The sequence below is a fragment of the Quercus lobata genome, chromosome 8 (assembly GCF_001633185.2).
Source record: "Quercus lobata isolate SW786 chromosome 8, ValleyOak3.0 Primary Assembly, whole genome shotgun sequence".
In the NCBI taxonomy this organism is placed as follows: Eukaryota; Viridiplantae; Streptophyta; class Magnoliopsida; order Fagales; family Fagaceae; genus Quercus; species Quercus lobata.
The window spans coordinates 50,678,124-50,703,128 of NC_044911.1; the positions used below are offsets into that span (position 1 = coordinate 50,678,124).

General features: G+C 34.2%; 3 protein-coding genes across 4 annotated transcripts; all 3 read right to left on the minus strand.

Moving 5' to 3' along the window:
* Positions 1–333: 333 nt before the first annotated feature.
* LOC115955912 (two-component response regulator ARR14-like) lies at positions 334–8,199 on the minus strand. 2 transcript variants are annotated; one of them, XM_031074309.1, is made up of 6 exons: positions 8,121–8,199; positions 4,841–4,992; positions 3,081–3,230; positions 2,590–2,970; positions 2,412–2,488; positions 334–2,021 (listed from the first exon to the last, which is right to left on the minus strand). In XM_031074309.1, the coding sequence occupies exons 2-6, from the start codon at positions 4,980–4,982 to the stop codon at positions 948–950; spliced, it is 1,824 nt and encodes a 607-aa protein (XP_030930169.1). In that variant the 5' UTR covers positions 4,983–4,992; positions 8,121–8,199; the 3' UTR covers positions 334–947. The 2 variants fall into 2 exon arrangements, with proteins under 2 accessions (XP_030930169.1, XP_030930170.1); XM_031074310.1 differs by lacking the exon at positions 8,121–8,199 and having other exon boundaries at positions 2,412–2,485; positions 4,841–6,616.
* On the minus strand, positions 8,146–14,910 carry LOC115955913 (two-component response regulator ARR2-like). Its single transcript, XM_031074311.1, has 9 exons — positions 14,657–14,910; positions 14,399–14,564; positions 12,323–12,383; positions 12,018–12,169; positions 10,126–10,275; positions 9,616–10,014; positions 9,398–9,474; positions 8,343–9,010; positions 8,146–8,240 (listed from the first exon to the last, which is right to left on the minus strand). The coding sequence occupies exons 4-9, from the start codon at positions 12,157–12,159 to the stop codon at positions 8,228–8,230; spliced, it is 1,449 nt and encodes a 482-aa protein (XP_030930171.1). The 5' UTR covers positions 12,160–12,169; positions 12,323–12,383; positions 14,399–14,564; positions 14,657–14,910; the 3' UTR covers positions 8,146–8,227.
* Positions 14,911–16,350: 1,440 nt separating this feature from the next.
* On the minus strand, positions 16,351–24,061 carry LOC115955911 (flap endonuclease GEN-like 1). The gene is made up of 8 exons (XM_031074308.1): positions 23,707–24,061; positions 22,605–22,781; positions 21,875–22,045; positions 21,127–21,308; positions 20,791–21,037; positions 20,476–20,611; positions 18,974–19,446; positions 16,351–16,928 (listed from the first exon to the last, which is right to left on the minus strand). Exons 1-8 carry the CDS (start codon positions 23,896–23,898, stop codon positions 16,665–16,667), a joined length of 1,842 nt encoding a protein of 613 aa, XP_030930168.1. The 5' UTR covers positions 23,899–24,061; the 3' UTR covers positions 16,351–16,664.
* Positions 24,062–25,005: the final 944 nt, after the last annotated feature.

Here is a 25,005-nt window from a genome sequence, read left to right on the forward strand (position 1 = left end):
TTAAGATGATGCATAAAATAATACCTATACGTTTACTGGTAACAAAGATCAAATTTCCATCTGGTACCTATAATAAATGAGTCTCATTATTTTTTATGCAAACTCAAATGACTAGATTTGAATAGAAGCCTTAAAACTTAATACTATGCAACTAGAAAATGGCTTTTGTTTAAGGTTGAAAACATATATCTAGCTTTTAGTTGTTTAAAATAAAATAATGGCATTATAACCTCAGAAATTAGAGTTTTAAGGATTGAAGTATCACTAGAACTAAACAGAGCTGTATAGCTTGATGCAGATCTCATAGAAAAGAAAGACAGTGTAAAACAAATTGTCATAACATACTGAATAGTGAATAGACAAAGATATCCGTCTGACAGTATTTTATTGTAATGCAAGAAAGAAATAGCAACCAAACAAAACATCATCAAATTCAAGTACTTCCACCTAACCACTATCCATCAAACAGTGCTTTATTGTAATGCTAATAAGAAATAGCAACAAAACAAAAACAACATCATCAAATTCAAGTACTTCCTCCAAACCACTAACTGTAAACTCAAACCATCAGACTCAAATTGGAAAACAAATGATAAGTTTCACTTTTCTTGCTTGGATTCCAAACTTTCACCCATGGCTGAAGTCATATTTCTGGAATCTCACAGTCCATGTAAAAAGCAAGATTAATGTCCAAGAACATGGCCTCTTCTCGCCCTTGTGGCGCCCAAATGTTGAAACACTTGGCTTATAAGAGCGAATAATTTTCAAAATTCCAGGACAAAGAAAGATGGTACATAAAGGTCTGTATTAAGTAGCATTAATATACCTGGACACAAAATTCATCTATTACCAGAGATCATCAAGTTCCTCATCATGCATGATTAGGGTCTTTAGAAAGATCAAATAATTCTTCCATTTCTCCTCGTTAAGACCCAAAAAAAGTCATGTTATTTTGGCTCCTGTGGTGGTTGTGGTGGTGGAGGTAGTGGCTGATATGGTTGCTGCAGAAATGGTTGCTGCTGCTGCAGAAATGGTTGCTGCTGCCGCAGAAATGGTTGCTGCTGCCGCAGAAATGGTTGCTGCTGCTGCAGAAATGGTTGCTGCTGCAGAAATTGTTGTTGCTGCTGCAGAAATGGTTGTTGCAGATGCAGAAATTGTTGTTGCTGCTGCAGGTGTTCTTCTTGTGTGTTATCACTCAGAAAGCCAATATTATGCACACCAAAAGGATCCATGTTCCTGCTGAAGGTCTCTTCACCACTAGAATTTCTGATCTGGACAAAGCCTGCTAACTCATTGCTAATGATCCAACTTCCAACATGACTAGAATTAGGAAAAGTATAACCTAGCTGACTGACTGGTGGAGTCAATTGCCCATACATAGGATTGGATGGATTACTACAACTTGAGTCTATGTAATTAGGAACATGTGTGGAACCAACAAAGGGCATGTAGATGTGACCACTTAAATTCCTCTGCAAACCATTTCCAAGCACTGGTTGATATGATGTTGATGCGGATTGCTGATTTGAAAATTGAAGTCCATGTAAATTGAATGCTGATGAAGGATAGTATGATCCAAGGCTTGAGTCTACATAATTAGGAAAATGTGCAGAACCAAGGAAGGGCATGTACATGTGACCACTTAAATTCCTCCGCAAATCATTTCCAAACTCTGGTTGATATGATGTCAATGTGGCTTGCTGATTTGGAAATTGAAGAAGTCCATGTAAATTGAATGCTGGTGAAGGATAGTGTGATCCAAGGCTTGAGTTTACATAATTAGGAAAATGTGCAGAACCAAGAAAGGGCGTGTACATGTGACTACTTAAATTTCTCCGCAAATCATTTCCAAACTCTTGTTGATATGATGTTGATACAGATTGCTGATTTGAAAATTGATGAAGTCCATGTAAATTGACTGCTGATGAAGGATAGTATGGTCCAAGGCTTGATCCCGTAGATTCTCCAATCATGGTCTTTTGAATTGCATCTTGTTGACATTTCAAGGGGAGATGATTTCTCTGCAATGGTAACATTTATGGTAAGTTCCTTTGAGTCACAACTGACACCATTGTGCCATTACCAGATCTGTACACATCTACGGAAAAAATTGGAGTATAGAGCAAAACATTTCTTGATACCTATCTAAAACAAAAGATGGAATTCAGGAAATTCAGAAGTCACTGTGAAAAAGTAACTGTGCTGCAACTAAGTTTCATTTAGAAATTTAGGATATTTTTTCCTTTTTTTGCTCAGCATGGCAAATTGGGATTCAATTATTACTATTTCTTGCCAAATTGAAATACTTAATACCAGCGTATGTCAAAAGGGTGCTTACATATTTTGATAGAGATACCTCTCAATTCAAGAACAAAATTTGAAAAGATTGCACTTCCTTTCAAAATACAAACCTGTAAATGGCTTGAAATATTTTCCCTTTTCAGCCCCAGGGTATTCATTCGCTGAATTATCTTCTTTGGATGAGCTGCTAAATCAAGACAGGAATCATGTACCATAATTATGAAGAGTGGAGACAGTACCAAATAGGATAAATTTTAACCAGCAAACTATAATTATGAAAATGCTTACTGTCAATGCCTAATACATTAAAAGCTTGTGGGAATCTGTTGTGTAACTCATTATTCCAAACTAGATTTGGCTTCTTTAGGACTGATGAATCATAATTCTCTTCCTCCTCATCTTTGTTCGTCTCTTCTGGTGCTTTTCTTTTGGCCTTTTGGTGGCTTTGCTCCTTTTTATTCTCAAATGGCTGATTCACTGATTCCTCAGATAATGCCCGTTGACCACTGCTTATTCTATCAGCAGCTAAGGTTTTGTCACTTTTCTTCATGAGTGCAAACTGCCAAAGGTTTTTCATGTCATTCAAAGTGATTGGTTTCACGAGATGCAACACAGCACCTTTAAACAGGCTGCCTAACATGGCTTTCTCACTATCATCAGCTGACATAACTGCATTAGTAATAAAAGACAGAAAGTGTCAGAGAGAAGAAACCGCCCATTGAGAACATTTTGTGGTAAAAGAAAACAAAAGAAAAAACCGAATCTGGAGTGATACTTACTAATGACTGGCAATTTAGACATTTCTTGCATTCTCTCTAGGAACTCATATTTATCCATGTCAGGCAAATGAGCCTCTGTCACAACAAGCTGAAGATCATCTTTCTCCCGTGCAATTGCCAATGCATCAGAGCCTTGCTTAGCAGTCACAACTGGTGGTGAAATGATTAGGAACATTCAGAAAATAATTCTAGCGAAATGTTAGTCCTGGATGCTAACAAAGAAGACATAGGAAAAGACAAGATAAAGAAAGTTTCAAAAGTTCTGAGGAGCTTGTGGTTGAAACGATTGTAATCTCCGACAACTACATTGAGCATATTAGTCCTGAAGGATATAATACATATCTGTCTCTCTAAATTTGAGAATATATGATGTTTTCTTCAAATAGGGCTGTAACATGTCAATGTTCATCACAATAGCAAAAGGGAAGCAATGAATACATCATAATTGCAGGGTTGGCTTTGGGCCTAGGCTTAAGACACCCCATTAGGGGAAAAAGCCCTAATATTCCAAATTTTGAGATAATTGGTCTTCCAAAGAGGGAGAAAAAAAACATAATTGGCTTGTATGCTTTCTCCCCCACCCAAAGAAAGCTCACAAAATTTTCAGCCAAAATCCAACCCAATTAAAACCCTAGTTGTTTCACACACACAAAAAAAATGCTGATCAATTTTCCTAACAGCTTGAGACTTCACAATTTTACTAAACTAGTTTCTCACAAGGTAAATTATTAACATTAGCCACTCAATCTCCCACATAACCACGCATCAAACAATCTCTCTCTCTCTCTCTCTCTCTCAACACCATTATCAAAATTGGAAATTAAATTTCAGCTTTCCTTCACCATGTATCGCCTCTACCTAAGATAAAGTAAAACTTACTTTTTTTTAAATAAAAATAATAAAATTTGCTATCTTTTTGTTAAATTCTATGTCTGAACCATAAAATTTGATTCTTTATACAAAATTAATCTTGATTTAGTTAGTTCTAATTCATCGATGTGTGTCTAATTCGTTTTTGGTTGGGCAGATTGAGGTTATTAGGTGATTCTATACTCTATAGTTTTTTTTTTTTTTTTTTTTTTTTTCTATACTCTATAGTTAGCTAAAGTTGTGATAGTGCCTTTGATCACTTAGATTCTATTGATCTATGTCTTAAATTTATTTTATTCTTGTCAAATTATAATTTAACATTGTAGATAGTGATCTTATTTGAAAATATTTTTCAATAATAAATGACTACTAGGAAATATCAATTTAGATATGAGAAACTTTTGAAATGAAAAGTGGGATTGAAAGAAAAATATAGAAAAACTAATTGAATCTCAGATAGAAAATTTCATTTAAAAAAATACCTAGTCCAAAAACTAAATTATTAATTTTGTTATCAAATAGCACAAAGAATTTTTAAATAAACAATTTGCAAGAAGAATGAATTTTAAATAAAAAAATTTATAATAGAAAAAGTGAAATAAATATTTTTGAAATATTATTTAATTAAAAAAAAAAAAAAGATCCCACTGAAAATTGTCACCTTAGGTTTCAAACAGTGTCAAGTCAGCCTTGCATATTTGCTATAAATTTTTCATTAATTAGTGAATATTGATTATAAATCATCTGGAAAAGAGACCCAAAAAAAAAAAAAAGAACCACTGTTATATCTTAATTAGGATCTTAGAAAAACAAGAAAAATCCCAAAAGCATATAAAAATAACAACAAAAAGAAAGAATTGTTTCTTCCTATTATAATCTCTATTGCTTACCTTTGTAACCAAATCTATAGAGCATTTTTGATATGAAGGTGAGACAGGTAGAATCGCTGTCCACAACCAAAACGCTGACATCCCTAGGCAATGAACTGGAATTGCGGACAGGTTCAACTGAGATGCTCTTCTCACGGTTCATGCCGGTTACGCTATAAAAGACAAAATGAAGCTCCGAGATGGGGAAAATATTTGGTTAGAGCACTAACAATGTCAAGAGAGAAAGAGAGAGAGATGCTTATACCACATGCTTATATAGTGTATATTGAGATTCATACAATTCTAACTCAAAAGGAAGTCTCTGACAAAACTGTTTATTTTTACAATTGGCTAGTGCTAGTGCTAGTGTTATTGCAGGGCGCTTATATTGGCCAGCAATTGCAATTATAAACTAGAAACTCATTAGTCAAGCAATATTTCTTCTGTAATGTAAATTTGCAAAGCAACAAAGTAAAAGAGTTGGTAATTGATTTGAGCACCCTAAGCTTTCCAACTCTTTTGAAAAGTTGGGAGCAGGAGCACATAGTAAAGTCCAGAGAATATTTAGCATGTCATTTATCAAAATGAAATTTGCCACGTATAAAGAGGGAATCAAGTTCAATACTGAGCTTCCTTGTAAAAAATTTAGGAATTTTGTACATGCCACATATATTAAAAATATATTAATACGGTTAATAAGGCTACCTTACTTTAAAAGATTTATTTCATTTAATATTATAATCTCGACTTGTTCAATTAGAGTAATTCATGTTGCTCTTAGTTGTTAGAGGTCTCAAAACCTATTTGACTGTCATAGACTTGAAAAAGTAAGTAAATTTAGCTAACTTATTATTAGATCCAATTTAAGTTTCACAGTTTAATCTGGAAGGCTCCACACCTAGCATATCAAGGGCGATTGCAAGATACATGACTCCATGATTTTCCCATTAGTATTTTTTAAACTCTGCAGATGATCACTTGATTGTTGCATGCATCAATATCAAACACATATACTAGGATCTCCCATAACCACAGGATTTACTTATGGTCTCATATTTGGAGCCCAACATACCATAAGTTTCTCAAAATAAATTCTTATAATATTCCTGAATATCCTAGTTAGTTTGTCCGGTGTCAATTTCCGGAACAAGCTGCTGTTCATTTGTTACATGATTTATTTAAAACTGCCTGCATTCCTTTCATAGTTGAGTTATCAACAGCAGATAGGAATATAATTGAGAATGGGTGGATGAATGAAAAAGGCTACATTTTATGATCTGGCAGATAACTTCATGCCTAATCAATCTCAAAGTGCTTGTATAAAATCTTCATATTTGATTTTCCAATTTCTACTACATCAATTATGATTGATTAGGCTCTGACACAAATGGATACCATAATAAAAGAATTCTTGTTTGTATTCCTGTACAAATTTTCAACTTTTGAAAATTTATTTAGTGACACATCGAAACTATATCGTTACGAAAAGATATTACTGAGGCGTAGATGTAGTTGCAAGGGTGACAGATGGCCATCATGCAGAGCCATTGGCCTCGACAACAGAGTTGTTACCAAAAATGTGTTGTTATGGCATAAAAACATTTTATAAAATAATTTAATTGCTCATTTCATGTTTTCCTAGTCTGCATCATTATTTTGAGAATGACAGTATTGCCTTGAAAGTTTTGAAAAGATTCCAGATTTGTCAAAATTTTGGAAATTATTTGTTTGAGATGATTTTTATAGTAATTTTCATGTCATATAATGTTTTGAGATTAACATGATGACAAATTGCAGAAGACAAATTTTCACTTTATCAATATCATATTCAAAAACATTAATCAACAAAATGGGAGAACATCCTCACATAATTAATATGATGCATAATTAATACCTAGATGTTTTCTTGTAATAAAGATCAAATTTCTATATGCATAATAATAATAAGTAAGCCTCATTAATTTTAAATTAGACTCAAATGACTAACTTTGAGTACCACTTCAAGCTTTAGAAAACAACTTTTGTTTAAGCAATAAAGAATATATCTAGCTTAGAATTATGGCTAAATGATTAATCACGCCTAATCAATCTCAAAGTGCTTGTATAAAATCTTCATATTTGATTTTCTAATTTCTACAACATCAATTATGATTGATTAGGCTCTGACACAAACAGATACCGTAATAAAAGAATGCTTGTTTGTATTCCTGTACAAATTTTCAACTTTTGAAAATATATTTAGTAACAGGTCAAAACTATATCGTTACGAAAAGATATAACTGAGATGTAGAGGCAGTTGCAAGGGTGACAGATGGTCACCATGCAGAGCCATTGGCCTCGGCAACAGAGTTGTTACCAAAAATGTGTTGTGATGGGATAAAAACATTTCATAAAATGATTATATTGCACATTTCATGTATGCCTAGTCTGCATTATTATTTGGGGAAATGACAGTACTGCCTTGAAAGTTTTGAAAATATTCCAGATTTGTCAAAATTTTGGAAATTATTTGTTTGAGATGGTTTTTAAAGTAATTTTCATGTCATCTAATGTTTTGAGATTAACATGATGACAAATTGCAGAAGGCAATTTTTCACTTTATCAAATCATATTCAAAAGCATTAATCAACAAAATGGGAGAACATCCTCACATAATTAATATGATGCATAATATAATACCTAGATGTTATCTTGTAATAAAGATCAAATTTCTATGTGTAATTATAATAAGTGAGCCTCATTAATTTTAAATTAGACTCAAATGACTAACTTTGAATAACACTTCAAGCTTTAGAACCTACAAACCTTGCAACTAGAAAACAATTTTTGTTTAAGCTTTAAAGAATATATCTAGCTTGTTAGAATTATGGCTAAATGATTAAATTCACCATTTTCTAACAAGTTAAGCTTTTAGGACAAAGATAGGAGATCCCATTTGGCCCCACTAATTAAGGGGGAGTTTAGGCCCACGCATGAGGGGAAGTGTTAGAATTATAGTAGAAAATGAAGACAGTCTAACCCAAATTGTCATGATAGACTGAATAGTGAATAGACAAAGATATTCATCAAAAAGTGTTTTATTGCAATGCAAGTAAGATATAGCGACCAAAGAAAAACAACATCATCAAATTCAACTACTTCCTCCAAACCACTATCCATCAAACAGTGTTTTATTATAATGCAACTAAGAAATAACAACTAAACAAAAACAACATCATCAAATTCAAGTACTTCCTCCAAACCACTAAGAGTGGACTCAAACCTTCAGACTAAAATTGAAAAACAAATGTAAGTTTTACACCTTTTGTGCTTGGATTCCAAACTTTCACCCAATGCTTAAGCCATAAATCTGGAAGCTCACTGGTCCAAATAAATAGTGATGTCAATGTCCATATACATGGCCTCTTCTCACCCTTGATGCCTAAACATTTAAAAACATGGCTTATAAGTGTGAAGAATTTTCAAAATGCCAGGAAAAAGAAAAAAGGTACATAAACTTCAACATTAAGTAGCACCAATATACCTGGACACAAAACTTGTCGATTGCCAGAGATCGTCAAGGTCCTCATCATTGAACATATTATTAGGGTCTTTCAAAAGATCAAATAATTCATCAATTTCTCCTCTTTCAAACCCAAAAATGTCAGGTTCTTCTGGCTCCTGTGGTGGTTGTGGTGGTTGAGGAAGTGGCTGATATGGTTGCTGCAGCTGTTCTTGTTGTGTGGTATCACTCAGAAAACCAATATGATCCACACCAAAAGGATCCATGTTCCCGCTGAGGGTCTCTTCACCACTAGAATTTCCTATCTGGAAAAAGCCTGCTAACTCATTGCTAGTGATCCAGCTTCCAACATAACTAGAATCAGGATAAGTAGAATCTAGCTGATTCACTGGAGTCAATTGCCCATACGTAGGATTGGATGGATCACTACAACTTGAGTCTATGTAATTAGGAAAATCTGCAGAGCCACGAAAGGGCATGTGCATTTGACTACTTAAATTTCTCTGTAAATCATTTCCTAATTCTGGTTGATTTGATGTGGCTGAGGATTGCTGATTTGAAACTTGAAGAAGTCCTTGTAAATTGAATGTTGATGAAGGATAGTATGATGTAAGGCTCGATCCAGTAGGATCTCTTGTCATTGTCTTTTGGATTGCATCTTGCTCCCGTTTCAAGGAGAGACGATATTTCTGCAACAGTAACATTTATGACAAGTTCTTTTCAGTCACAATTGACATCATTATGCCATTACAAGATCGGTACATCTACAGAAAAAAAATTTGGAGTATGGAGCAAAATATTTCTTGATACCTCTCTAAAACAAAAGCTGGAATTCAGGAAAATTCAGAAGTCATGTTGAAAAAGTAATTGTGCTTCAGCTAAGTTTCATTTGGAAAATTAATATATTTTTTCCCCTTTTTAGCTTGGCATTGCAAATTGATTTTCAAGTATTACTACTTCTTGCCATATGGGAACCCCAGCTCATATCAAAAGGGTGCTTTTAGATTTTTATAAAGATACCAATTACATCAAGAACAGACTATTGAAAAGATTGCACTTCCTTATATAAGACATACCTGTAAATGGCTTGAAATATTCTCCTTTTTCAGTCCAGGCGTATTCATATACTTAAGTATCTTCTTTGGATGAGCTCCTAAATCAAGACAGGAATCAGCCACGATAATTATGAAGAGTAGATACAGTATTAAATAGGATAAACTTCCACCATCAAACTAGAATTAAGAAATGCTTACTGTATTGAAGCCAAAAATAAAAAGAAAAAAGAAATGCTTACTGTCAATGCCTAGTACTTTTATAGCTTGCAGGAATCTGTCATGTAGCTCATTAGTCCAAGTTAGCTTTGGCTTCTTTAGGACTGATGAATCATGATTCTCTTCCTCCTCGTCTTTTTCTGTCTCTTCCAGTGCTATTCTTTTGGCCTTTTGGAGGCTTTGCTTCCTTTTATTCTCAAATGATTGACTCTCTGTATCCTCATCTGATGCACTCTCCTCAGATGATTCCCCTTGAACACTGCTTACTACATCAGCAACTAGTGTTTTCTCACTATTCTTCATGAATGCAAACTGCCATAGGTTTTTCACGTCGTTCAAAGTAATTGGTTTTATGAGATATAATGCAGCACCTTTAAACAAGCTGCCTAACACAGTATTTTCATTATCATCAGCTGACATAACTACATTAGGAATAAAAGATCAATACTGTCAGACAGATGGAACCACGCCTTTGATAACATTTTATGGTCAAAGAAAACAGGAGAAAAAGCTTAATCTGAAGTGAGACTTACTAACAACAGGCAATTTGGACATTTCTCCCATTCTCTCCAGGAACTCATATTTATCCATGTCAGGCAAATGAGCTTCTGCCAGAACAAGTTGAAGATCATCTTCCTCCCACGCAATTGCCAAAGCATCAGAGGCTCGTTTAGCGGTCACAACTGGTGGTAAAATCGATTAGGATTATTTAGAAAATAACTCTAGTGAAATGTTAGTCCCAGATGCTACATAAGTTTGATAGTGCTTTGTGCTCATTTGGGAGATCTTAATTTCATTGGTTTATTGGGCTTAAAAAATAAGTTGGCAAAAGTACAGTTTTACCTTGAAAAAAAGAATTTAAAAAAATTGTACATAAACTAAATAAGCCAAATAAGCTGGAAACAAGCTTTGACAAAATGAGAGGTTACAAAGAAGACAGAGGAAAAGATGAGATAAATAACATCTTAAAGTTATGAGGAACTTGTGGTAGAAATGGTTGCAAATTCCTTGGGAGCCAAATTGAGCATATTAGCCTAGAAGGATATAATACATATCTGTCTCTCAGAATTATGAAAAGATATGATGTTTTCTTTAGGCAGTGATGTAACATCTCGATGTTCATCAGCATTACAAAAAAAGGAGCAACAGATATATATATTTGGAGGGCCAACTTTAGAAAAAGGCCCCAAAATTTTTAAATTGGGGGATAATTGGTTTTCCATGGGGATTGGGAGAAACATTGATTGTTTCACAAAAAAAAAAAAAAAAAATGATGCAAATGTGCTGAATGCTGAATCATCATTAATGATCAATTTCCCCCAATGGCTTGAAACTTCAATTTTTGAATATCAATTCATGGTAGATTTAACATTAGTCACCTAATTTCCTACATAACCACACATCAAACAATCTCTCTCTCTCACACACACACACAACACCAATATTGTAATTGAAAATCAGATTCAGTTTTCCTTCACCATGCATTGCCTAACCCAAGATATAACAAATTTTCGTCTCTTTTTGTTAAATTTTAGTCCCGAACCTTGATATTTGATTTTCTATATGAAATTAATCTTGGTTTGGTTAGTATTAATTCATCAAGTTATGTGTTTAATTTGTTTTTGCTAGGACAATTTAAAGTTACTAGGTGATTCCATTGTTAACTGAAGTTGCAATAGCACCTTTCATAAATTAGATTCTATTTTTTTATGCTTTAAAATTTATTTAATTCTTGTCATATTGTAATTTTATATTGTAGATAGTGTTTCTTTTATTTCTAGATATTTTTTAATTATAAATGTCTACTATAAATATCAATTTGTTTTTTTATAATAAATAAATATTAAAAAAAAAAAAAAACAAACAAACAAAGAGTTAGATCCAAATTTTTAGGGGTCGGCTATGGGGTCCTCAACAAATTAGTTAAAGTCGGCCACGTGTATTCTTTTCCTTTATTCTATTTGATTCAAAATTATTCTCTATGTTACTTCCACATTTCCCAAATTTGGATATAAAAGAATTTTTTTATAAGTGAGGGGTAGAGAGAAGAATAGAAAATTTAATTAAATCCCGAAGAAATTTCAATCAATAAAAACATAATTAGTAATTTGGCATCTCAAAAAGCAAGGAGCATGGATGTTATAGAAAGTGATATAAATATTATTTTATTTATATTGAAAGATAAAAAGATCCCACTTAAAAAATTGTTGTCTTAGATCTCAAACAGTGTTGAGCTGGCCCTGCATACCTATGCATTTTTCTTTGTTTAGTCTAAAAACTGATACTACTAAATGAAATATATCTACTCGTCCCTCCTCCCCCCAACCCAAAAAAAACAAACAATTTATAGATAATCCCACAAACATATAAAAATAACAACAAAAAGAAATATTTGTCTCTTTCTATTATAATCTCTACTGATTACCTTTGTAACCAAATCTACAGAGCATTTCGGATATGATGGTGAGACATGTAGGATCACAATCCACAACCAAAATGCTGACGCCTTTAGGCAATGAACTGGAATTTCTGATGGATTCAATTGAGATGCTCTTCTCCCTGTTCATGCTGGTTACGCTATAAGACAAGGTAAAACTCAGAGATGAAGAAGATATTTGTTTTGAGCACAAACAATGTCAAGAGAGAGAGAGATGCTTATACTGTATTCTTATATAGTGTATACTGCAATGCATACTACTTTTAAAGGAAATTTATGTCAAACTCACTTACTTTTTACCGTTTGCTAGTGCTAGTGCTAGTGCTATCACGTGGTGATTATATTGTCCAGCAACTGCAATTGTAAACGAGAAACTCATCATCAATCAAGATTTCTTCTGTAAAGTAATTTTGCCAAGCAACAAAGTAAAAGAGTTGGTAATTGATTTGAGCAACCATAGCTTTTCAACTCTTCTAAAATGTTGGAAGTGTATAGGAAGGTCAAAAGAATATTTAGCATGTCATTTATCAAATTAAAAACTGCCATATATAAAGAGGGAGTCAAGATCATTAATGAGCTTCCATTTAAGAAAATTGTAGAAATTTTGGACATACAACAAAAAGAAGCCGTGATCCCAAATTTTTGGGGTTGGCTATGAATCCTTAATAGATTAGTTAGGATTGGCTACACGTATTAGGGAATGCCCCAATGAGTATCTGTATTGAATTCATTCATACTAAAGAGAGAAAATTTTACGCTAGCCTTCAACCTACCACAACCCCCCTCCTTTTCTTGGGCTTGGGACCAGCAGTGAACAAATATAGAAACACTAAGCACAGACACATACAGAGTTAAGGATAGCAACCTACAAAGAGAAAAAATTGCTTTATAGAGTGACTAAATTTTGGACATATAACATAACCTTAATAAGGTTACCTTACTTATAAAGGTTTGTTTTGTTTACATATATTAAAAAACCATAATCAGGTTACCTTAGTTTTAAAGATGTGTTTCATTTAATATTACAACCTTGACTTGGTCAACTAGAGTTAATCCAGGATGCTCTTAGTTGTTTCAAAACCTAATTGAGAGTCAAAGACTTGAAAAAGAATAGTAAATTTAGCTAACCTTATTATTAAATCCAATTTAACTTTCATATTTTAATCCATGGGGTTCCTCACCTAGCGTATCAACCGCCATTGCAAGTTACATAACTCCATGAAACTTTCCAATTTGTACTTTTTAAAATATGCTGATGATCACATGAGTGTTGCATGCATCGATTTAAAACACATGCTAGGATCTACCATAATCACAGGATTTATTAATGTTCTCATATTTGGAGCCCAAAACACCTTAAATTTCTCGAAACACTTTCTTATAATATTCCTAAATAACTTTTTCTTTTTTGAGGTAGAGTTTCAACCTATAACATCCGCTCTTGATAATTACCCTTTATCATCAGACCAAGACATCAATTGGTTTTTGATGTAAGCGGAAATAAAACCCCAAATCTCTTATTCAATTATAAGAGACGGATAAGAGACTTTACCAGTTAAACTAAATATCCTTTTTAGTTTTTCCAGTGTCAATTTCCAGAACAAGGTGCTGTTCATTTAATGGCTGTCTGCATTCCTTTGCATAGTAATCAATAAGACAACAACAAAGAGTTATATAATAGAGATGGGGTGGATGAATGAAGGAGGCTACATTTTATGATCTGGCATGTATCTCAATGCCCAAGTTTAGTAGAAGTTTGATTTCTATGTGATTTACCATTTTTTGTTTTTTAATATTTCCTTTATAGAACAAAAGGTGAAGAAATTCTGCTCCTATGTAATCAAAATTCTATTTCAACATTTGAATTGAACAACTAACATGCATCTCCTTTACTAAATTCAAAAACAATGAAAAATAATAAATCCATACCAAATAGAACTTTTGTAGATGATGTCATAAAAATAAAAATAAATAAATATTAATAATAAATAAATAATACAGAGCTAACTTCCTGGTGATAATCAACCTTAAAGCGCTCTTATAAAATCTTGAAATTTGATTTTCCAATTTTCACTACATCAATTGATTGATGTAGTGATAAGAGCACTTTGAATGCTTCTTTTTATTTAGGTAAAAAAATTTGTACAACTTAATTAAAAGCTGAAACTGATAAAAATAAAAAGTGTCATATTAGGTAAAACATCTACAGATGATTTACTAGGCACAGAAACTAACAGGCTTAGCAAACACCAAAAATAAAAAAGTAAAGAAGTATAGATATTGCCAGATATACTTATCCAAGAAAAGAAAAGGACAGATACTTTAAAAAATTGTTTTCCTAAAACTATAAATAGAATTTATAATGTCACCTGAAAATTCCAGGGTGCTGAAGTCTTGTCAGCTCATTTTACTTCATGAACGGCATTTCATGCATATAATCAAGCAGCTGAGGTAATCTTTGGCATCACAGTAACCTTGCCCTTGCACAGTGTGGAAGTGTGGTGGCATCAATACTGAATGCAGAATCAATATTATCTACCATGGCAGCACAACCCAACCTATTTAGGACAAAATTTTGATTGTAAAGCAAAGCTTGATTTAAAACCAGAATGAAGACTGAGTCCAACCTTTCATTTGACTTGATTCTAATTAGGTTAGATTCAGTTTGGCGGTTTCTGAGCAGAAGCCTTATTTTGATTATGAAATGGTCCTAGCTCAAGGTGAAGGCATTGAACAAAGATCACCCTGCGTAGATATCAAACTGAGGTTTTCATTTTCTCCAGTTACATCAGTCCCTAAATCTAGACCATCTCCACTCCAATCCATTGAATTGATGACAACCAAGTGATTGATGGCTCAGGCTGAAAATCCACACGTCCAACCCTGGGATCATTTCCCCCCCCCCCCCCCCAGCCCCAAAAAAAAATAACAACAACAACAACAATAATCTCTATGGCCATAATTACACTGTTGATTTCCACAGAAATATTTTCCCGGTGAAAATGGGAAATATTTTTCAGGAACTGAAATTGACCCCAAAACATTTTCACTCAAGTGGCTCACATGGAGAATCATTAGTATTTTTTGTTGGCACAATAGTGGTGATTGCCCGATTGGGGCAGAGTTGGGAGGCGCAACAATGGCAATGAAGAAGATGTGGCAGTAGTGGAGGTGCTGTGACAACAGTGATGGCAGTAGTGGTGGTGGTGACATAGAGGAATGGAGGCATTTTCAGCAGAAAACATTTTTCACCTCTTTTGGGTTATTTTCCATTGACTTGTCAAATGTTTCCCACTGATAAAGATTCTCAACCACACCAAACACCAAGCAATAACATTACTGAAACAAACGAGTCATTTGAAAGATTAATTACCGACTGAATTGTTTCAGAGGACTAAAGTAGTTCATGGTATGGTTTTTGATAAATTGCCAACTGCTTTTTTAAATGGGGTCATGCACGTGGGAATTTTTAAAAATAGAAAGTGAGATGTAGAGACTGTAGACAGAGTTTTATCCCAAGACATCTTGCTTTGATACCATGATATATTACCAATTGTCCCAAAAGCTTAAGTTAATGAGAATTGGTGAATTTACTCTACGTTTGTTTTGTTGTAAAATGTTTTTCTGGTGAAAACATTTTCTTTTTCAGTGTTTGGTTGAGTTATTGAAAATGCTCTGAAAATCAATTTTGGTGTTTGGTTGTGTTCCTAAAAATGTTCTGGAAAAAATCAAAATAACACCCAAGATCAAAATAAAATTACACATCAAAAACGGATCTGAAAATCACACCCAAAAGAGATATGAAAAATCTCAAGCGTCAATCTGAAAATCCCTAAGATGACAACCACCGTGAGATCCACCTGTGAGAAAGCCAAATACCCACAAGGTTGATGCCAGAGAATTCACGATGAATCCCACCACCCATTGCCGACAAACTCTATTATCACGAAAGGCCTAGGCCAGTCACCGATAAACCCCAGTGCCATGAAATTCCTCCAATTTTCAGCCTGAGACCGACGCTAGAGACTGTCAACCGCCACCATTAACATCAATGTCTCTACAAGAGAGAAGGGAAGAGAGGATGGGGATTTGTGCAAGAGAGATGAAGAGTGAGGGGGGTTTGTAGCTGAGTGAATTTTGGAAAATGTTTTACTAAAAAATTTGGCATAAAACGTTTTACAAATTTCTATAGAGTCTTCTTGTCAACAGAAAAGATTTTCAAGTTTGACCAAATTTTACAATAAAACAAACACTCAAAAATGTAAAAAAAAAAATGGAAAATATTTTACAAGCAAACAGTCGGAGGGTTAATCACTTACTCTAACAGCGTCAATGATAGTTGTGTCATTGCATAAAATTGATGCAAAGACAAGCACTTACCCCTAGTTCAAACACTAACACAATATCACCTGGATTTCAATAAGATCTATAGTTGGAAAAACAAACCATTTACATTTGAGAAGGATAGCAACTTAAAAAGAGAAAAATGTTTACTTTATACAAACTCAAAAGAAGCAACATTGTTTTGCTTGGAGAAAACATTGGGAGCCATCCTACAATACGTAAACCTAGATACTTACAAAAATATCCCTCAGCCTAGCTTAAAAGCAAGGGGACCCTAAATCTTAAATTATCCTACTTGAACAAAAGGCGACGCCTAACAGACTTGGAAAGATTTGGATTTGACACTTTTCTCTTCTCTTTTGAGGTCCCATCACCCTGACTATCAGAAACCCTCGGTAGATCTTCTCCTGGTTTTAACTGAATTTGAACTTTGGTTGAACGGTAGAATTCAGTAATACTTAGTTGGACACCTCGTGAACTTTTTAATTCTGACTTTTCATTTGTCCCTTCAGATCTTAAGCTTGAACTCTTTTTTCGTTTGGATTCTTTTAATTCCTGCAAAATTTCAAGCACACAGAAATAATCATGTGGCAGCTCCAAAATTAATAAATAACTTTTTAGTTCAAACTATTTTTTTTTGGGTTGTAAATCCTATAGTTCCAGGAATCTGCCTCTCTAAAAAAACGGAGGTAAGGCTACCTACCAATCACCTCTCCCAGACTCCACAAAAGAGGGAGCTTTGTGCACAAAGTATGGCCTTTTTTGTAAATTCTGAAGTTTGCCAAACCATTTGCAGAAAACCCCAACGAATACAAAGGGAATACCTTCATAGCACATCGAGCAACTTCCCTAAAAGATCTCTTTTCTAGCTAACAACACTCATTGTATATATTATACAAGGTAGGTTTAATTACCATTTTGGTCCCTAACATTTGTCCTGTGTCAAAATGGTTCCTATCCATTTCAAATGTGTCAATTTGGTCCCTAAACTTTTGGTATTGTGTCAAAATAGTCCCTAAACTTTTATGTGATAGATAGAAAATGCTGACATGACCAATAACAATATTAAAACATTAATTTTTTTTATGCCATATAGGCTTTCATTTGGACTGCCACATGGCCTTAATTTAAAAATAAAATAAGTCTCAACTATACACTCTCTTTCACACCCCTGCCACCTCAAAAGACACAACTCCTTCAGCCACCAACACCATGGTATCACAACACAAATCTATAGGCCACTGCAAATACCGCTGCCTCGATTGTCTCTCAAGATTGACTCCCATCGCAAAGTGACTACCTGTATCTCTCTCTCTCTCTCTCTCTCTCTCTCTCTCAAAATAAATTGATATGTTGTGGGCTGTGGTTGCTGAACCTTACCTCAAAACCCTAACCCCACCACCACAATAAAAGGTCACTCGGTCTATCTTTCTATTTATTTTTTAAAATTTTTGTTTAAGAAGAAAGTAATGGTTGATATGCCTTGTCATTTTTCTCGAGGAAGATCATAGGGAAAAGTGAACAAGCACCATTAGTTCAGCTTACCAGGTAAGTTTTCCGATTGTGCTTTCTCTGTTTAGGTCAGTTTTATTTTTATTTTTATTTTTTTGTAGTCAGGGAGGAAGAAGCAAGAGTGGCTGCGGTGACCCATAGATTTGCATTGTGGTGGCACAGTGTTGATGGCTGAAGGGGTTGGGTCTTCTGGTGGCAGCAGGGGTGCAAGAGAGAGTGTATAGTTGAGAGTTTTTAAAAAAAACTAAGGCCAGGTGACATTAAAAAAACATATATATTTTAAAAGTTTTGTTAGCCACATTAGCTTGTTCTATCCATCACTTAACATTAGGGACTATTTTCAATATTTTGACACAATACCAATAGGTAAAGGACTAAACTGACACATTTGAACCATTATAAACCATTTTGACACATAGGGCAAACATTAGGGACCAAAATGGTAATTAAACCTACAAGGTATTATCACCAACTTCTTGCACATTCATCAATGCCTTCTCTTTTATTTAGTTTCTTGTCTTGCCATCCATTAATCTCTACAACCTTGTATAAGAAACTGAACAACAATACTTTCTAGGCATTTCAGCTCTTGATAGTCCTGAATTTTGGACTGTAAAGCACAATTGCCAGTAAATCCACTCTCATTTTCTTCCTTAAATTTGATAAATTAATAGTGATGCATCTTTTTTAAATTATTTTTCAAAAGAATTTCTCTTAACCTATACTGCTCTAATTATACTAATATATTATTCTAGCCTTGTCCAGACCTCCACCTTAGCACCTCCTTTCACAATCAACCAAATAAATATAACAGAAAGTCATCTCTATTTTTCTAGGCTGTCAATATTCACTATCTCTTGTTACAACTTACAACTCCTAGCTTGAATAATCCAATATAGCAGATATTCAACAAATGCCAAATCCAACAACTAACCAGAATTCTTGACATTAACATCCTCATTTAACAATAACTAAATTAAATTATAACTATGACAATATCCAGATAAGAGGGGGTAAAAAGGAATAAGAAATGGCCAAGATATAAAAAATATATATTTAAAAAAAAAAAAAAGAGAGAGAGAACACACCTTTTCATGCAAAAATCTGTCAACTTCTTCTGGAAAAGCAGCCCGAACAATGTCCATATTCTCATCTGTCAAAAGGTAGCAGCTACCCTCCTCAACATGAATCCTGGGGCCCTCAGACTCGTCCCCTAAATCAAGAGATTCATCAACATCCACAACATCTTGTTGCATATCAGACTCCTCAGAAAGGATTGAATTCATAATACTGCCCAGGGCAGGCACAGTTTTTTTCCACTTGACCACATAGAATTGATGCCCATATCTTATCTTCAGACGCTGTATAGAGTCAAACTCATACTGCCCATATAACAAAGTTTTTACAGGATTTATTGCCATTTCTCGTAAGAACACGGTGGACAACATAGGAAGCATCATCCGCCGAATGTAGGATGGCTCCCAGTGCTGATGAAAAGCTAAGAAATCAACAAGCATTTCAGTATTCGGGCTTCCCCATGATATGCAAGGACCAACTTCTTCTGTACAAAAATTCAAGAATCACAGTTACAGAGCATGGCATTCTATAATCCAAAAAATGTTATACAAAATTATAATAAGAAGCAAAACATGTTAATACAACAAACTTTCAAAATATTGATCTTGTAGTTTTTCATTTAGCTTTTCCCAGGGCCTGAATACTGGGCTGAACAATGGAGAACATTGAAAAGGATCATGAGTAAAGGGCAGCCTTCCCCTACTAAATGAGCATCCCCCTACCCCTTTTCACACCCACAAAGAAGAAACAAAAGATTCAAGCAAATTTTTAACTGAGAGCAGCCATTGGTTGATTAGTTTTTCATTTAGCTTTTCCCAGGGCCTGAATACTGGGCTGAACAACAGATAACATTGAAAAGGATCATGAGTAAAGGGCAGCCTTCCCCTACTAAATGAGCATCCCCCCTAACCCTTTTCACTCCCACAAAGAAGAAACAAAAGATTCAAGCAAATTTTTAACTGAGAGCAGCCATTGGTAGATTTGGATGGAAATATTTAAAGAGAAGTGTTTGAATTTCAGTTCTTGAGTCCAAACAACTTGAAACGATTAGGTGTAATTAAATCCACAACAGCACAAGTATTTTTGTTAAAGCAACATCCTCAAAATCCAAGTCCGTAATGTGTAGTTAAAATTCATACTAAGCAAGTTATGCTATCAATTGTTCTTCATATCCCTTTAAATCCTCAAATCTAGTTGCAACCTATATTTTAGATGCAGGAACATACAGTCTAAGGAGAAATGTCCAAGAGTGTTTCCTTTTGTTTGTGCGCGTGTGTGTGTGTGTGAGAGAGAGAGAGAGAGAGAAAGAGAGAAAGAGAGAGAGATTTACTAAAAATAAGTAACTACTTTTTGCATATGGGAAATATTTAATTTAATTGACTATTTAAGCATCCTAAATTATATTCAATGCATGCCAAAAAGGAAGTTCATGTCAATATCACTGCACTAATTTACTGAAGTACCAATTAGTTCTTTCTAGCAAAGACTCATGAATCCAAACAAACAAACGTACCAGTAAAATCACCATGGTTGCTGCACAAATACATTTTAATAATCTCATCATTGGGGAAATTTGACTCCATAGCTATCTTGTTGCAAACTTTTATTCTCCAATTTTCTTGCTTCTTCTGTTCCTTTTCTCTCCGATCCTGCCATTTAGACACCATTTAATGCTTTTAATAAGAATTGAATAAAACACACATCGCACAGAGACAGGAGAAAAGTGATTGCAACTCTTTGACTATAAGTATATAAGAAGGTATCCCAAATTGTCACTGCAACAATTATGAAAAGAATAATAAAGTAATGGCAACGACTAAGGCCATACCATATCACAGGAGGAGCAATCACATTTAAACCCCTCCGGTTTTTTCATGCAACCCTCACCATTACTAGTACTGCAGTATTCACAAGAAGACTTAAAATGAGCTCTCTTGCTGCCAGGATGTCCACAGAGGGAACAATGAGAATATTTTATCTTCAGTGAGCTCTCACTCGAGACAGGTACACAGTCATCTAAAGATTTTATAGCACCTTGAAATATTGGACTATCTCCACTGCCTATTTCATGTAACCTGCAAGAAAGTATCAATCTCAACATAACATCATCACCAAGTATTTGTTTAGAATTTTAAGAACACATTAAACCAGTTAAGGAGCACACCTATTCAATATCTCATCTTCAGAAAAAGCTTGTACAAAACGTAGAGCAGTATCAAGCCCAATGCCTTGCACCCCATTTAAATCATGGTCATTTCCAACCAAAAGAGAGATGGCTATCAAGTGTTTCCTCTTTAACCCAAGACCGGCTTCAATATCTGACATATGGTAGCATTCAAATGGTTCCTGCATACAATGAGATTCTCAAACTTGCCAAAAAAGGATGCTATGGCAGGACAAATTTGTAAACAACAAAAACTATATAGCCAAACTCAAAAAGTCAAAATATAAAGGTACATCAACTGATAAGGGCATGTCAATTTCCACATTAAAAAAAGTAATTGTTGTAAATCAACTGATACGAGCACAAAGAAATCTTTGAACTACAAATACCACATAGATGTAATTGCCTTATGAAAAAAGTGATTGGATAGCAATTCAAAATGGAACCTAATGCTCAAATGGAGCACAAATAACCTACTAACGCACTTGAGGTGTGTTTGGATACCGCTTATTTTACTGAAAACTGAAAACACTATAGCAAAATAATTTTTAAATGTGTAAATAATGCCGTGGGACCTATTTTTAATAAAAATTTGTTGAAAAAAGATGTTTGTGGGTCCCGTTAACAGTGCATAGGACCCACTGGAAAAGTCACCATAGCTACAAAATGCGCTTCTCAAAAAAAAAAAAAAAAAAAAAAAGGAAATGAAAACGTTATAATCAGTATCCAAACGGGTACTTGTACTTACTTTGGAATTGGGCCGAACAAATTTTATCACACATTTAGCCCCAAAGAGGAATGCATCACTGTCAGCTGTGACACATGCATCTACGTAACCCTCACTGTCCAACTGTGCACACAGTGCTTCAGCCTCTCCTTTTGCTTTTAATACAGGCATACCAAATAGCTCAAGCAGTTCCTATCAAGACACAATTAGTAAATAAGTAAAATAGGGTTCAAAAGTATCATCAACAAATCAAAAGAAACTGTATAAGCAACAACTATCTGGCAGGTAGTAGAAAGAGTTCTAACATGAGATATAAAATAAATTGATGATGAGAAGAGCTAAAGTGATCTCACACTTTGATTCACAAGACACAAATGAAGCAAAACAAGGATGAAAGCTCTTATTTGAATCTTTTAACATCATTCAGTTTCTTCATCACAAACAAACTGTATGATCATAAGGTATTTTACTAGACTTTAGTTCATAACATAAAGGTTTTTTTTTCTAAGATCATATGGGGGACTCTTCCCTAGTTCACATAAGCCCTCCTCTGGACATTAAAATATAGACATAAACATAACTAAGATTATTAAATTTTTTAACTTCATTGCGTTTCTCCATTTCCTCAGCAAGCAAGAGGAGAATTATCACTGAAAGCATGAAACACTGCTGATTGAAGCACAAAACAGAAAGACCATAATTCCTACACATCTGAAAGCTGGATGGAAAGCATGATAAAGAGACAACCCACCACACACTCTTGAACACACTTTGAAAATGCTGTATTCCTCTCAATTGAAACACCCTCTTCAGCCACAGGCAAATCTGACAAATCAATGCCAGAAGCATGAAAGAATCTTGCAATCCTTGCCCGCGATTTCAGTGGTGATGGAGTTCCATCAGTGACAAAGACCGGAAATGCTCCAAACTGCAAAAATCTCAATGCAGTTATTATCAAAATATAAAATAAAAAATAAAAAAATAATAATGATTCTTTGTAATAAAAACTAGAAAATAAAACAAAGTGATTGTTTTAAAAGTTGGAGATTTCATTGTTAGAGTCATAAAGAATGACGCTCCATTTTAATAAGCCTAACATAATCATTCAGCTAACATAGCCGTCTGACAAAGAAAGGAGGGTCACGATAGTTTGACCGCTGATGTAGTAGATCACAGTTGTTTTTTTCTTTGATTGGTAATTTACTCACGCATACAAAGAGACGTGAAGTCGTGACTACCCCCTTCCCCCCCAAACCTCACCTGTAACCCCATACTTTTATTGGGTGAAGCTCCCATTTGGCCCAAAGAACATTAGCAACATAGAACATTACTTGCAATCATTATATTGAGAGAGGTTTCATGGAGCGGACCCTATAAGTAGGACTAATGCTTAGTGGAGTTGAGGGTTTTAAAATATATATATATATATATATATATAATTTCAAATAGAATAATGCTCCTTTCTGAGATTATTTAAGAAACAACTAGCAATTACAATGTTAATATCTTTCACTTTAATTATCATAAACCCAGAAAACTAAGAACCACCCCCCCCCCCTCCATAATTTGCTACCTCAAAACACAAATAACAGACCCAAAAAAAAAAAAAAAAAAAACCAAATTCTACTTTCACATTGTTATCAGTCTCTTTTCTAAGCATCCAAAGAGAAAAATAAATGAATAAATAAAACAAGACAATATCGGCCACAAGATAAAATTAAAGAACTTTTTTCAAGAGAATAGAAAAAGGGCCAAAAGGGTCTCTGTAAAAAGCTATAGTAAACCAAAACATACACCACAGAGCCCAAAATCGTATTTTTCTTGGAAACTAAACAGGGAAACAAAAAATGTACCTTGGAGAAAAGATTGATGGTACGGAAGAAAATGAGCCTCAGGTGTGGGTTCCTGACACGGGCTTTGATAGCGGTTTCGTGCTGGACGATCCAGAAGGAGAGGTCCACGGCGACCCGTTTGTTAACCAGGAAATCTGGGCCTTCGAGTCGGGCATAGGGTTTAAGCAAGTCCCATAAACCTCCAACCCCCATTGCTTTTTTTCGAAGTGGGTTTAAGAGAGTATAGGGGACTAGAGGGTTAGTGATGGTATGGACAAAGACTGAGAAAGAAGTAGTGGCTGAAGCTATTGAGGTTTCATTGGTTCAGACTTCGGAGAAGAAGAAGAAGAGGAAGAGGAAGAGAGACTTTGGTTTTTGTACCGTTGCGTTATTTAACGGGTCAAAAAATTGTGAGTTTTGGGCTATGTTTTTGGGCTCCATATGTTTCTGCCCATTTAAGGAGGTTGGAAAGACTATTAATCAAAGCCCACATTTGGTTTCAATATTTATGAGAATTTTTTTTTTTTTTTTTTGGGAAACAAAAATAATTGGTGAGAGTTTTTTGTTTTTTAATATATTGATAGTTGGGGTAGGAACCAATTGAAGTACATAGCAAAATTGTCGAGAGTTAATATTTAACCCACTATCAAAAAAATAAATATAGTATTAGCTTATTTGTTAAAATCACATAATTAAATCAATAAGTTAATAGTATCCCATGCATAAATAATAATAATAATACTACATTAACAGTAAATAAAATTGCCAAAAAACACATAATTTTGGTATAATTCATAAATAAGTCGAAAACATATTGAATTTTACTACCAATTGTTGGGTATTATTCTTTTTGCAATTACAAGAGATTTTAGTTTTTGGGCTATGAGTGAGTATGGACTATAGAGTGGATTTGGGATTTGGAAAGGAAGAGGACTACCCCTATTATGTAGTCCAACACTGATAATGTCTAACATTACTCCAAACCGGAAGGATAATTTTGTATTTTTTTTTTCTTTTTTCTTTTTTAAACAAAGATTTTAGGACCCAAAAGAAGATGTGAAAAAAAAAATAATACAACGAGTATTGATTAGGGAAGTTAGTAAGTTACCCAACCACAAAAAGATAGTGGAAATTATAAATAAAATGACCGTTTCAAAAAAAAAAAATTAGAAAACTCAAATTGAGGGGAAAATAAATCAAAATTAAATATATTGAAGTCATTTTCCGACTAAAATCCATGATCTATCTTAGTACAATTGAAAACTACTATGGTATGGCTGGTATTTAAACCGGCACGAAATAATTGTGTTTTTGTACCGG